The sequence below is a fragment of the Haemaphysalis longicornis genome, unplaced genomic scaffold (genome assembly GCF_048455015.1).
Source record: "Haemaphysalis longicornis isolate Haplotype H1 unplaced genomic scaffold, Haemaphysalis longicornis Haplotype H1 scaffold_7, whole genome shotgun sequence".
Lineage (NCBI taxonomy): Eukaryota > Metazoa > Arthropoda > Arachnida > Ixodida > Ixodidae > Haemaphysalis > Haemaphysalis longicornis.
Genome location: NW_027526422.1, coordinates 63,663,186 through 63,677,194, shown reverse-complemented (window position 1 = coordinate 63,677,194; position 14,009 = coordinate 63,663,186). Strand labels below are relative to the sequence as shown.

General features: G+C 49.7%; 1 protein-coding gene across 1 annotated transcript in view; it reads left to right on the top strand.

Annotated features, from left to right (window-relative positions):
• The window catches only part of LOC144145813 (inosine-uridine preferring nucleoside hydrolase-like), a 32,482-nt gene that overhangs the window by 10,675 nt on the left and 7,798 nt on the right, over positions 1 to 14,009 (top strand). The window contains exon 6 of the mRNA XM_077677569.1: positions 134 to 372. Coding sequence (XP_077533695.1) covers positions 134 to 372 — 239 coding nt within the window. The remainder of the gene's footprint in view (positions 1 to 133; positions 373 to 14,009) is intronic.

Sequence of the window (14,009 nt, the reverse complement as noted above, 5' to 3'; positions counted from 1 at the left end):
CCTGTATTTTTCTTACTTCGTGTTAAAAGAACAAGGGAGGGAGTGTGCATTGAAACACAACAGCAGGCTGCCTTGAAAGCTACATGCCCCAGCTGAAGGAAGTGCGATCCTTCCTCCCGCCCGGTGCTTGCAGGACTGGTTCGAGACGTGGGTGGGGGGTCCGTCCAAGATGGCGCAGCTGGTGCGCGCCATGACGGAGCACCCCGCGCAGAGGCAGCGGGAGGTGCTGCAGCGGCAGGGCTTCATGTCGTGCGACCTCCTGGCCATGGCCTCGGTGCTCAGCCCGGCCCTCATCTTGCACCGCGAGCGCTTCCCGGCCTGGGTCGAGCTGCACGGCGCCACGACGCGCGGCATGCTCGTCGTAGACCGGAGGTGAGCAAGACGCGGCTTCGATGATCCCAACCCTGTGGCTGAATCTCCGATGGAGATTTCGGGGCACGTTAAAGATCCCCAGGTGGTCCAAATTAATCCGGAGCCCCTCCAAGACGGCGTGCCTCGTAGCCCAGGTGGCGTTAAACCACATAACCTCTGATCTGGAGGTGGGCAGGGTGGACAAGCCACTGGAGCTTACTTCTTCATTATTAGAGTTGAAGTTTGACTTTACCTGTACAGCAAACCGTCGTTAAAATGAAATCGGTTTATTTGAATTCTCACTTTATTCGATGTTCTCCATGATCCCACCCGCAGTGTAGGGAGAGAAAATCCTCCCCGATTTCATAGTGCTTATGACGAGGTAAGTTTTTTGTCGAGAAGTCTTCCGTATAATGAATGTTTTCAGTACATTCTGACACCTCAATCATTGTTCATTGGGTAACGTCTTTGTTTGTGAAAGCGATCTTGCGATCAGAACTCGCCATTCTATCCACATTTGTGAAGTTTTTTTGAGAAATCAGGCGGAGAATAGAAATGTTATGTGCTCCATGATGCAACTTTGTGGTGCTTAGAGGTAGGATGCATGGAGAAAAAGGCAAGCAGCTAGCCATCAAAGAATTAGCAGACGATTTATGTGGCAGCTATGTTATGCCAGGAGAATGAGACAAGAACTTTAAAGATGCTCCCATTGCTACTCTTGTGAGCTATAAGAGTTGCTTAAGAGGGTTCAGCAGTTCGGCGCCAACTCAGATTCGCACTTTTTCGCTTCCTAGATGGCATCACGTACCGCCCCCAAAAAGCTGCGTCAGGTAGTTGCAATCTATCAGTGTAAAAACAACCAGGACACCGAAGCACGCTTTATTCCGCCGCACGAAAGGAAATATAGCTCAGATGACGGCATGCATCGATCGTGCGATGACACGAGCGTTCCCTGATACGACCGAAGATCTTGGCCAAGAATGTCAGATATCAGTACGGAATGAATACCGGCATGACTTGGCCCAGATGTTTCTTTTTGCGTTTTTGCATGCTGTTGTTTTTTTTCTGGAGAACACGAAGTCGGCGACTTGCAAAGAGGGCGAGGAGGGTGCTTCTCGTGGTGCGAATGAAGAGATACATTCATTTCATGCGACCCCCAGATAAGGCCACTGCGTCTAAGAAGGCGACAGAAAATGTATAGAGGTTTTCTAAACCTTTGGTATCAATCTACGCGCACAGGTAAGAACACAGAAATACGACAGCGCGTATACACAATTCACTTTCGCGCCAGCGTAAACGGCGGCGGTTACATGGCTCCGACCGACAGAAGAGCATTGCAGCGAGCTACGGAAGCGGCAAGGGGTGCGTGTGGACCTACTGGGCTGCAGGCTTCCCTCAGCATTCGTTGTCAATCCTGCCGTTTGCGGGATAGAAGCTTGGTTCGTTGCGCTTCTGTGGAAGCCACGAAACGTGACTTCTTCGAGGAGAATTCTATCCCACGTATGCGTGTTAAATTACTGCAGCGACGAATGCGAGTGTTACGCATGAAGAAAATCACACCAATGTCAGAGCAGAAACTGAAAACACATTTCTTGCGGGCGAGCAAATCACGCTGTGCGGCGCTGTGCCGGCAATAACTACAGCTTTATCAGCCCTTCTAGGTGAAGAAGGGTGCCTAAAGTTGTCACCCGCTTCGCCATGCAAACATTTTGTAGTCTGATCAAATTTCTTCCTTAATATTTTCCGCAGTCGATATAACATCATTTATAACATTTCTAGAATAGTGAAACAGCTTAGTTGGAATTTATTACCGCTGTATTGCTTTTGAAAAGTTTCGTACTATGCGACATGGGATTTGAAGTAAAAGTACACGATTGTACGTAGTATCGACGAGATAACATTTCGTCATAAAAAATCACCAAACAAGAAGAACTATCACTTTCCCGATCACACTATTATGCAAGCGGTTAAGCCCAATCTAAGCTACGCACATAGTGGTTCGAACGGTAGTAATTGTGGCCATTGATGCGACGACTTGTGAGTTCTTGGACAATTCAATTTGTCTAGCTCCGCGGTGTTTTTAGCGTGTGAAGCGAAACGGGAAACGGGGTGTTGCGGATGGGATCCAGCCATGGCTCTGCTTAGAACGCTCTTCTATGAACGGTTCATCCTCTACGTAACAATGGTGATTTCCCACTTAGCTCGTTCTTTTTGTTCTTTTCCACGAAATGTGTTTGGTGTACCAAGATGTTCTATTTAGACGGCTTTAAATCCACGCAGCGCACTTATTTCAGGCGTTTTGTTGTATTGTTTATTTTTGTAAAGAAATATAACAAATTATTGTGACCATAAATATTACGTAACTACGAAAGCGCATCTAACAAGTGCAATGCGTAGGTCACAGCTTAGGTAAACGTTCCCGTAACGCTAAAGTCATATGTATATACATTGAGCTAAATGTGAATAACGAAATTTGATGCCGGTTTACTTAAATTATCGTACGCTTTTTCTTAATTTTTTATAATACGTCCACACTGCGTAAATTCAGTAGTGTACGTACGTACGTATGTTCATACGCAGGTATGTATGTATGTATGTATGTGTATGTGTGTATGTATGTATATGTCACGCGTCTCACGCGGCAGAGAAATGAGGCTCGGTTTGAAGCATTTGATTTACACACAATATATTTACAACACCAAAACCTCAAACGAACGCGATCATAAACTCACAAGCATATCACCCTACACCAAAAAGAAACATGCACAAACTCACACTATCAAAATTCTACTCAAATAGTAACTATAGCACATTAACTGTCTATGCCAAATTCAGACAAGTCCCACCCTGTAGCACGTCGAAGCCGCTGCTATTTCGATGACGTGTCCCGGTGGGTAGGCTTCCCCGTTGCCGAATGTCGCAGCACGTCGCGACGGCCTGTGCTGGTGCATCGTGGTCCGGATCACCGCGGTGCGATGCCACGGCTTCGTTGAGCAGCGCGGCTCAGCAGGAGGCCAGCAGTGCAAAGCTGCTGGTCATAGGTGGTCCGGAGCTGCCCGCTGCCAGACGGTGCGATGCCGCTGGTGCGTCGTGGGGCACAGCTCGACGGGTCGCCGGCGGTGCGATGCCGCCGGTCAGCAGGAGGCCAGCAGAGCGAAGCTGCTGGTAATCGGTGGTTCCGGGCAGCCCGCTGCCAAACGGTACGATGCCGCTGGTGCGTTGTGGGGCACGGCCCGAACTTGCCACCGTTCCTCCAAGACCTCGTTCCACTCTGTCTACTCCACCTTTGTTCTCTTCCTCTTCACCTCGCATTCTATCATGTGCGGCTCCCATTCGCTGAACAAGCTACTTCCTCCACCTCTTCGATTACCCTGTGTTTCTTCTCCATTGGTCACTTCAAAATCCTTCTCACTATCCCGTATGCTGATTTTTCTTTCTCTTCATCTTTTCTGAGAACATCTTCTTCTGGGGCCAATCCCCTTCGGGTATGGGCTCTTCTTCCCACATGACAGTATGTATATATGAATGAATGAATGAACGAATGAACGATTGAATGAATGAATGAATGAATGAATGAATGAATGAATGAATGAATGAATGATCAGCCTATCAAGGGCGTTGCCTGTGGAAGTCCAACTGCTTTTATATTGCTCTGTCCGAATAACTCATTTACGCTTAATTTCTTTATGTCATTCTTTCATAGCGCTAGCGGTCTTCTGCTCTTTCTAGTCTCATTTTAGTGTAGTCATTCCGTTACCACGGTGGTCCAACGGTTATCCGTTTGGGCCAAAACATGCCCTCCCTTAGTTCACTTTCAGTGGTATATCGCCTCCGCTCCTGCCCCCCCTCCCCCCCCCCCCCCCCAGTAACACAGTAACCCGAGACGCTCATTCCTTATGTCGGAGCGCTTTTTTTGTCATTATTGTTTTGGTGGCCACATGGGCCGACCAAAGCTTGTTTAGACGTAATAACTTTGTAACCTATAAATCCGGCTATCAGATGCTTTTCGGCTGTTCAGGCTTCGGCCTTTGTTCAGGCCGAAGATAAAGCCCGGCGTGCGTGTGGCATGTACAGCTCCGAGTGACATGAGCCTGAGGCCCTGAGGGCGCAGCTTCGCGGCGCTCAGATTCCGCCCCGAGCCCTTTACGCACATCTGGTGAGCTTAGGTTCTGAGCGCTGTACCTCTGCACGCAGTTACAATTTCGGAAATGTAATAATCGATACGAGATGGACTAATGATCCTCTACTAGTCAATCATTACAATCAAGCAGCTAACTTAGGATAATTGAAACGGTGATTAACCAAGTCAAGTTACTTATTTCCATAAATAGCACTTGGCACCCGCCACGGCCCCTGATCACTTAGCGCAAGAAAAAAAGCTTTGCTTCCAAAATCCCATTTTTTTTAAATGGATTAGTCTCGATGAAACACCTCGTATACCCACACATATCTTTTACTCATTTTTTATTTAATACCCTTGAGTAATGTTTGGTTCGTAGAAGATGAGTGGTGTCGTCGTGGAGGGTGGTGAAAGGACCCGATGACGAGACGAGGCCAGTAGGTGACGAAGAAAAGGAAGTCTATTTACACGTATTTACAAGAGACGACGAAACATAGCACAAGACAAGAAAAAACTGAATTACAATTAAAAGGCGCCGCAGCGCACAAAAGGGGGTATCGCGGCGCGATCCCTGATGGCGGCCCAAAGGCCAAAAAGGGTGCCGAACCGCCGCACGGTTGGCGAGAAATTCGTGGGGCTCTGGCGCCCAAAAACCGCCACGGGAGCAAGTCTTGGTGCGACCACTCTGGGCCGCAGCTCGGAACAAACTCGTCGAAGCGGTGTGCGAGCAGGGCGCGAGCAATGCCGCCTCCCCCACAGCAGCGCACATGCCAAAAAGGGTTTTGACCTCCGCTCCCCCCCCGGCCGTCCCGAAGGTCAAGATGAAAGGAAAGCCTCCCCGACGCCGCACAAAAGCCGCCGGCGAGGCCCTACAAAGGGTTGCGACTCGCTGGCGTCGGCGGAGGCCGCCCCAACATTCCGACACCGGATGGGGAGACCCAGCAAGGTAACGAGAAGGGAGGGGGGTCATCGTCAAGACGGGGGTCATCGGCGCTGCAATCATTACAGCTCCCCTATCAAAAGCCTGTGTCAGGACTGCTTGGACTACTGCAGGCGCCAAAACAAAGTGATTACAGCGCTGTAACCCAAACAAACACACACAAAAAACTGCGAGGAATATCCGTTGAGGACTCCATGCATGCAAGCGACATTTCCGCTGTGAGCAAAGCGCACAGTAAAGGCTACGCAAAAGAAATCAACCAAAAAGGGTGCAAAGAAATCAAAGAAAAAGGGTGCATAACACTCCAGGGGCACATCATGCAACCAGCAAAATACCCGCGTGCGGGATACATCAACAAAGGCAAACGTGGGGCGTGCACTCGCGGGAACAAGGAAGAAACAAGAGAAAACGGCGGCCCAATGAACAACGCAACTGCAAAATAAAGCAACAAAACGCAGCGTGAACGTTACACTCCGCCCAAAGCACAGGCAAGAAAAAACAGCCGCGGAATGAACCGCGCACGAGCGTTCAATCCGTTCACCAGAGTTTTTCCTTCCGCCAGTAGCACTCAGATTAATCGGGCGCAGCTTCGAGGTGAGAGTCCACCTGGTTGCTGCACCAATTGCGATGTTCCAAGTTCGCGGAGGCGTGATGTGATCCGCCTCTGCAAGCCGTGGGGGAAGTCCCCACTGTCAGAGCCACACGCATGACCACGAGCCGAAGCTTTAAGACGCTTCCTTTCTCATGCACGCGTTTGACCCCGTCCCCCCCAGCGCATGCGTTTTCCGCTGCCCTTTTGTCGACCCTTGTTCTCATATCGAACCCAATGCATACCGCCGGCGCGGTGCCTGCCGTCTTTTCGCAACCGCAAATGTCCGAGGGAGCTACTGCCACGGGAAGCCCGTTTGAGCAGGCTCGGGCATGATTAGGCAAGGATTTCCGAGCAGTGCGGTGGTCAACCACGTTCGACGCTGCTGAGCTTCGTCTATGCCTGGGGGGACCAAAGAAGTCACCCGGTGCACGACGCAAGCCTCTCTTTCTCCTGTACAATGGCTTGTCAAAGCAAGAGAGCACTGGTGGGTATGCCCGGGCGCGAGAACAAGTTTGAGCGGACGGAAGCTGAATGGCGTGCAAGTCTGGGTCTTTCGACATGGCACCACCGTCCTGTCCACCGTCCTGTCTCCTTACTATGCCGTCAGCACCCGTGCCTGCAGGAGCTTTACCCCCGCAGCCGTCCGCGGTAGCGTCTGCCCGAGCAAACCCTTTGGGCAGGGCCGGTCATGATACGGCAGAGGTTTTGAAGCACCCAGGTGGGCGTTGGCTGTTTGACCGACCGCCGTGGATCTCAGCGGAGACGCCTGGGTATTGCCTGGCTTTTTGGCTTTACCCGCACAGTCGCTGACCAAGCCCGCCACCTCCTTCCCGGCGCGTGCCTTCGCGGCAAGCGTGCCTGCCTGACTCTTGGCCTGGCCTGTCGACTCCGCTACCCTCAGCTGTGTAGCCGAGGTGTCGCCGACACTAGCCTTCGATGTGGGAGGAACAGTGGGGCTCGCGGTCGCGATTTCACAGGAATCTCCTGCCAGTGAGAGAGATTTCGCTGGCCCGGTCAGGTGATCAGCGGTGAAAACCCTTCGCAACGCCGCAATTTCATTGACACTGTCGAGCTTTAGCTTGAACGGCTTAGTGGTGACCCTCAGCCCCACCAGCCGGCTACCCACCTTGCATGGCCGTCTTTTAGAGATTCCGGACACTGCCGCAGTGACCAGACGCGGCCTTTCCCCTACCTCGGAATCAGCTACTTCAACCCACCGTTCCCTCTGAGGGGTGGACTGGCTTCGTGATCGAGATAGCGGTAACAGCGGCAGTCAGCGGACGAGTGTGTTGTCTGACCACAACTGCAGCACGGCCGCACAACGTCCTCGTTTCCCGAACGCGCTAGGAATTCCGCTTCAGCCAACCTTACCAGCCGCTCCAGCTCTCGCGTTTTTGCGCGTTCGGCTTCCAGTTCGTAATCTCTAGCCATGGTGGGCCCTGGCAATGAGGATGTCCCACCAAAAAAAAGAAAAGGTGCAGAGACGGACCACTCACCGTCGATGATACGGCCGCTCCGCTGCACCACACACGTCGGTCCCACACGTCCCGCGGGGATCGGAAGGTGCTGAAGTGAAGTTTCCCCGGCAGGAAAACTAATTCATCCGTTGTCTCGTAGGCGGCGCGCAGCCGCCCTGCTTCATCGTTGTCCTTGCGTGTAGACGACTTTTTTCTTCTACTCTCGCGGTCACCTTTGGGTCACCCTTCGTTCACGAGTTCGTCACTTGAAGCGACGAAGATATCCACGACGCTGTCGGGCTGCGCCAGTAAAGTTAGGTTCGTAGAAGATGAGTGGTGTCGTCGTGGAGGGTGGTGAAAGGACCCGATGACGAGACGAGGCCAGTAGGTGACGAAGAAAAGGAAGTCTATTACACGTATTTACAAGAGACGACGAAACATAGCACAAGACAAGAAAAAACTGAATTACAATTAAAAGGCGCCGCAGCACACAAAAGGGGTATCGCGGCGCGATCCCTGATGGCGGCCCAAAGGCCAAAAAGGGTGCCGAACCGCCGCACGGTTGGCGAGAAATTCGTGGGGCTCTGGCGCCCAAAAACCGCCACGGGAGCAAGTCTTGGTGCGACCACTCTGGGCCGCAGCTCGAACAAATCGTCGAAGCGTGTGCGAGCAGGGCGCGAGCAATGCCGCCTCCCCCACAGCAGCGCACATGCCAAAAAGGGTTTTGACCTCCGCTCCCCCCCCGGCCGTCCCCGAAGGTCAAGATGAAAGGAAAGCCTCCCCCGACGCCGCACAAAAGCCGCCGGCGAGGCCCTACAAAGGGTTGCGACTCGCTGGCGTCGGCGGAGGCCGCCCCAACATTCCGACACCGGATGGGGAGACCCAGCAAGGCACGAGAAGGGAGGGGGCCATCGTCAAGACGGGGGTCATCGGCGCTGCAATCATTACACCTTGCTTATGTGTTGTCTCTGCATGCCTTATATTCCTCATTTACCCAGTGCCTCACCCGAGAAGGCACACCACTGTTGGTGGTGTGCCATAAAATAAAATAGTGCGTGGTTGCACGCCTTGACGGCCGTGAACGTAGCCGTCTTCCGAATAAACCAAACATTCCAGAAAACGGAAAAATTCAGCTAACAAAGATTTTGCACGTATTTATGATCACTCATGAATATTTTTGACTTTTTGTGCTGTGAAAGAAAATCTTCAATGTTAATATGTACAGACAACGTAAAGAACAATAAATACTCAATTGGGCACTATTCGAAATCGACACGTTCAAAAAACATTTAAAGCAATTGGTAAAAATTAAACTTGTCTTCCGTCCTGTCTGATGCGCTCTTGCTTTCTTTCGAATCATGGAAATACCCATGCAGATTAATTGAATGTCTGCCACGAACGCAACATTTCTGTCACTTCCTGATACTACCTTTCAACGTTCCATTAACAACGTTTACTGTAACAGATAACGCGAACTGGGCAGTCTCACGCATTGTCCAAGACTACATGACCCAGCGTTATCAATAGTCGCAGCGTACACGTGGCTGCGACAGACGCGCGTCGCAGCCATCTGAGGCAGCGGCGAGATAACGAATATGCGCCTGCTGACGCTGTGACTACAAGGCGACTTCCGAACATGGTCGGGCATGAGCTCAACTCGGCCTGGACTGTGCTCGGTGCGCTTTGAAAAATTGAAAATTTGGGACTGTAACACGCTGCAGACACATCTGGGATATAAGCGCGCGATAGTGGGGGGCTCCGATGAATTACAACGACCTACAGATCGTTCTGCGAATCTTGACACGGGGACGTTGTTCCTTCTCGCCTCCATCTGAAGAGAGGCCGGGATGGCACCCGCATCTTTGCTGCGCTTTTTTCGCAGCCACGCAGTGATGGGTATCTGGACATATTTGTTTAGGCTGTCCGGTTGTGCACGGGTACTGCAGGGTTGCTATGGGAACATTCTTGAGTGCTTGCTTTTCGCTTTTTTAATCGCTAAATTTTGATTGTTGTAGGGTTTTATCGCGCCGACGCAACGCAGGCGATGAGGCGCGCCGCAGTGGAGGCTCCGGATTAGTTTTGATCGCCATGGGATCTTTAACGTGCGCCGAAATCTCGTACACACGGGCGTTTTTGCTTTTCGCCTCCACCAGAAAAGCGGCCGCCGCGGCCGGGAATCGAACCCGCCACCTCGTGCTCAGCAGCGCAACGCCTTAGCCACTGAGCCACCGCGGCGGGTAAATTGCTAAATTTTGCGTTGCCGTTGTGTGATGACTGTAGCCTGGGTAGTTGCGTTTTTTCTGCCCGCAACCCTGAAATCACGGCGGCGTTCCACTGAGCAATGTACGTCGCTATTCCTGTACACACGGGTGGTGCGCTTTAGCCACACTGTATTCGTATAGTTCCCCGACGTGGGACGGGCGTGCTGCTTATCTTTCTATGAAGTATTACAAGGTACAGGCAAGGCACGGAATTCGCTATCGAATTGATCAAGAATCTTTGAGTAGCACTCTGATTTATTCCGGACAGCAACGGTTATTCGTGAGTTATATGGACGTGGTAAACTGATTTCGCAATTCTAAAAGATAGGTGTGAAGAATCTGCAGAAAATACAATGCAAGATAATTAATTGCATGAAATCGCGATGCTACTTTGGCGTCAAATTTTCCTGGCATGCTTGCACCCCGAGTTACTTTGTATCAAAGTAACTCAGAGAACATCAAGTAACATCAAAGAGCTCTAGCTTGCACCTACGTGTGCCTTCGTGTTCATGTGTTTGCGTGTGAGCGAGTGCATGTGTACGTGTATGCATGTCCGTGCCTGCGTGTGTTTGTGGGTGCGTCTGCGCACGTGCGCGGGTGCATGCATGCGTGCGTATGTGTGCATGTGTGTGCGTGTGCGTGTGTGTCTGTGCATGTGTGTGCGTGTCCGTGCGAGCGCGCGCGCACTTCTGTGCGTTCGCGTGCGTGCGTGGATGCGTGTGCGCGTTTCTGTGTGTGTGTGTGTGTGCGCGCGTGTGTGTGTGTGCGTGCGTGTGTGTGCGTGTGCGTACGTGCGTGTGCGCGCTTCTGTGCGTTCGCGTTCGTGCGTGCATGCGTGGGCGCGTATGTGCGTGGGTGCCCGTTTCTGTGCGTGTGCGCGTGCGTGTGTGTGTCTGTGTGTGTGCGTGTGTGTGAGAGTGATAATTGTGAGAGCGTGAGGGCGATAATTGTGAAGCGTGCCACCGGAATCTGGATGCGTCATCGTAGCATTATCAGGTACAGGCCGCCCTGTAAACTGGATGTTGTCATATTCACGTGTGTGGTACAAATGTATTTACAGATGTATTTACTGTGGACGCAATTATTGAAATGGGCTAAAAAATCTGAATGATTTCGGGCACTGAATCTCGCCTTCCCAAGTGTGGATGAAATGCGGAGAGTAAGCGATAAAAAAAAACATCAAAGAGCTGTGCATGGGGGCATACACAAAATAAGAAGCAATGTGTGATATCTCGAAAAGAAACAAACAAGTCCACTTATTTTACGCGAAGGCGAAATCATCTCTCTCTGAGCAGGACATGCCTGGCTTCCCAAATCCTTAGGTTAACATACAGCGTCAATTACCCATCCATGTGTGGGACCAGAAATAGATTGAAAAAAAAAGGGAAAAAGGGAAATATAATATGGAATAGCTCCTACCTGTTTCATCCAAAATACAATTTAAGGATTTTTCTGATAAACGTGTTAAGACTACGATGGTATCATTTATGTAGCTGTAAAAGGACAGAACCTCACTGAGTTATTACAAGCCATGGCGCCAGCATGATGGAGGGGACAAGATCAAGCAAGTCACCGTCGTGGCCTGCCAGTGGTTAGTCTAGAACGGTCGTCTGTAACAAAAATGCGCCGAGCATGCTCAATGGAATATAAATAAAAGCAAATGAACCAAGTACCCGCCAAAGAGCATTTTAACAATTACGAATCACTCAAATCTTTATTTCAGCATCACCAACAGCAATTCTGGATGGGGGGGGGGGGGGGGGGGGGCGGTTAAAATTATAAAGCCGTTGATCGGTTTGACGACAAAAGTGCAGAATAAGCAAGGCAAGTGCTGTTGTAGCCAACCCACAAGACACATGAATGCATACGAGTTACAGGAGAGTAGTTGTTTTTGACGAGTTGGTACATGACGTGTGGAAGCGCGGCACAAGACGAGGGAAAAGAACACTGAGAAGACACACTCTGCGATCTCCGTCTTCTGCGTTTTTGTCCCTCGTCTTGTGCTGCGCTTCAACAGGTTGATACAAGTTACAATTACATACAAGTGGCACCTTCGCTTTAAAATGCGTATTATGCGCTGATACTAGAAAACATATTGTAACGTTCGTGTCTCATTTGTACACAAATTGACCAGACTGCGAGAATAAATAAAAGATGTATGTGCGTGGACTGACACCAAAAAAAAATAAAAAAAATAAAGGAAGGCGAACACCAGTGAACGGTCATTGACGACCAATCGTTTATCCATGCTTTAAAGGGTTCAAAATGAGCGCTGAACCCTAAACGTAATAAAAAGAACGGAAATAAAACAGTCACTATTAAACAAAGACCGCGCTAGCAGGGATGGAAAAGACGATGAAAGAAAGAAACGGAAAAAAAAACAGAAAAATCAAATTTCGTTCCTTCAAAGACTAAGCTGAACTTCCGAGCGTGACTTCCTTACCTCTACGCTGTATCAGTGCATCTTACAGCACACCGTGCATTTCTTTGCCTTGGGGACTGAAAATCGAACGGTGTGAAGAAGCAATTTTGGAAGGGCACATTCAGCCTGAAGAATTTCCATTAATTGCAGTACAAGGAGAGTGATACTTTTGATTTAATATACTTAATTTCAAGTAAGGTGAACATTCTGTGCGCTCGCACAGTTACCTCCGTCTGCAACTTTCAGCAATTTCTGCCTTGAATGGATATAAACAAGGAATCAAGTAATAAAAACGTTGCATTTTACGATTTCTATAAACGCGCCCTGACAGTTAGGAAGGTTGCTACGCTAATTGAACAATACAATAATGTGGTACACCTGCTTCATATTAGCGCACGAGTCAGCGGGTTTACGCATTACTCCGCTAACGCACGCGTACGCAGATGCAAGTGGCTGCATAAGCTAAGTCTCCGTTCGCGGGAATGCCGCAGTTGAAGATAAAGAAAAAGCTGTCACTGTAACCTGAAAAACGGGTGCTCCTAAATGTATATTGCTCATGCTACGTAAAGGAGAGAGAGAGAGAGAGAGAGAGAGAGAGAGAGAGAGAGAGAGAGAGAGAGAGAGAGAGAGAGAGAGAGAGAGAGAGAGAGAGAGAGAGAGAGAGAGAGAGAGAGAGAGGAGAGAGGAGAGAGAGAGAGGAAGGAGGAGCAGAAAGAGGAGGCAAAACGTTTTAATGAGCAAACAGAAAAATAAAGAAGTCAGGTGGCGTTTTCCGTTCAGGAAGCCCCACTAAAGTTTTTTTAGCGCTCAAGTGCGAAACCACCCCCTCGCCCTCTTCCCCCATCGTACAAAAAAAATATTCCTGCATTTTTGCACCGTGACACTGCCAGTATGCAATGGACACAAGCAGCAACTTTACCGGCGAGATTTGAGGTCGCATCAATTACAGCAAGCGCTTTGTCTTTGCTCAGAGTTTAATAATAAAAAAACTAAACAGCATTACTGCGGAATCAAGCCGTCGTTCGGTGAAAAAGCAAAATATTCACCGCTTCGACCAACGCCATCGGTCTAACCATGTTCTTACCCGCGTGCTGATAAGCGTGGAACCCGTCTCGCAAGAGATGACGCTGCAATGCATAGTTGCAATCAAAGCGGTGGTGCCCTCGCACGAGTGACGGCAAACTTTTCTTCGCTCTTTCGCGCGCATGCCGCATAAGCCCAAAAGTCAGGCTATCCGCGCAGTAACATAGCAAGACCGCAGCGTGTACGCGGTGAGTGGTAGAGCCTAATAATGTTTCCTCCTGGTTACGAAAGACGGAGCCACCAACAAGAGTGGGAAATTTGATTGCGAGCGTTCTCGAGCTGCGGAACTTCCAGAAAGCCTAGCGCTAAAACTATTCGCCTTAGAAGAATTCTACCGGCATGTATGCAATCAGAAGAGCCAAAGGGAGGGAATGTTGCGAACAGAATTTTGATATTGGGAGATTTTTTTCAATGCGCCGCGCAGAAACACAGGCACCCTGAAAATCCATGTTTTTGCTCATATTTCTTACTCGTTTGTAAAAAAACGAGATCCCAGTTTAAAAATCTGTCCGCAACATTCCCCCGTTTTTGAAAGCGGAAAAAGTTGATACTAACCCCAAAGGGTTAGGCCAAATATTAGTCGCGCTATGGCTTCTGAAAGTGTCCATGTATTGTCTATGGGAGGCCTGCACTGCTGAACCCTCTTAAGTGCGCGAACCATACAAAGACAAATAACCTGAAACGCTTGCCATAAATGAATTTGTTGTTACAAGAGGTGGTTTTTTTAATCTTATAAAATTCCAGGTTTTTTTTGTCTACTTTGTAAGATTTCGTATTAACCAC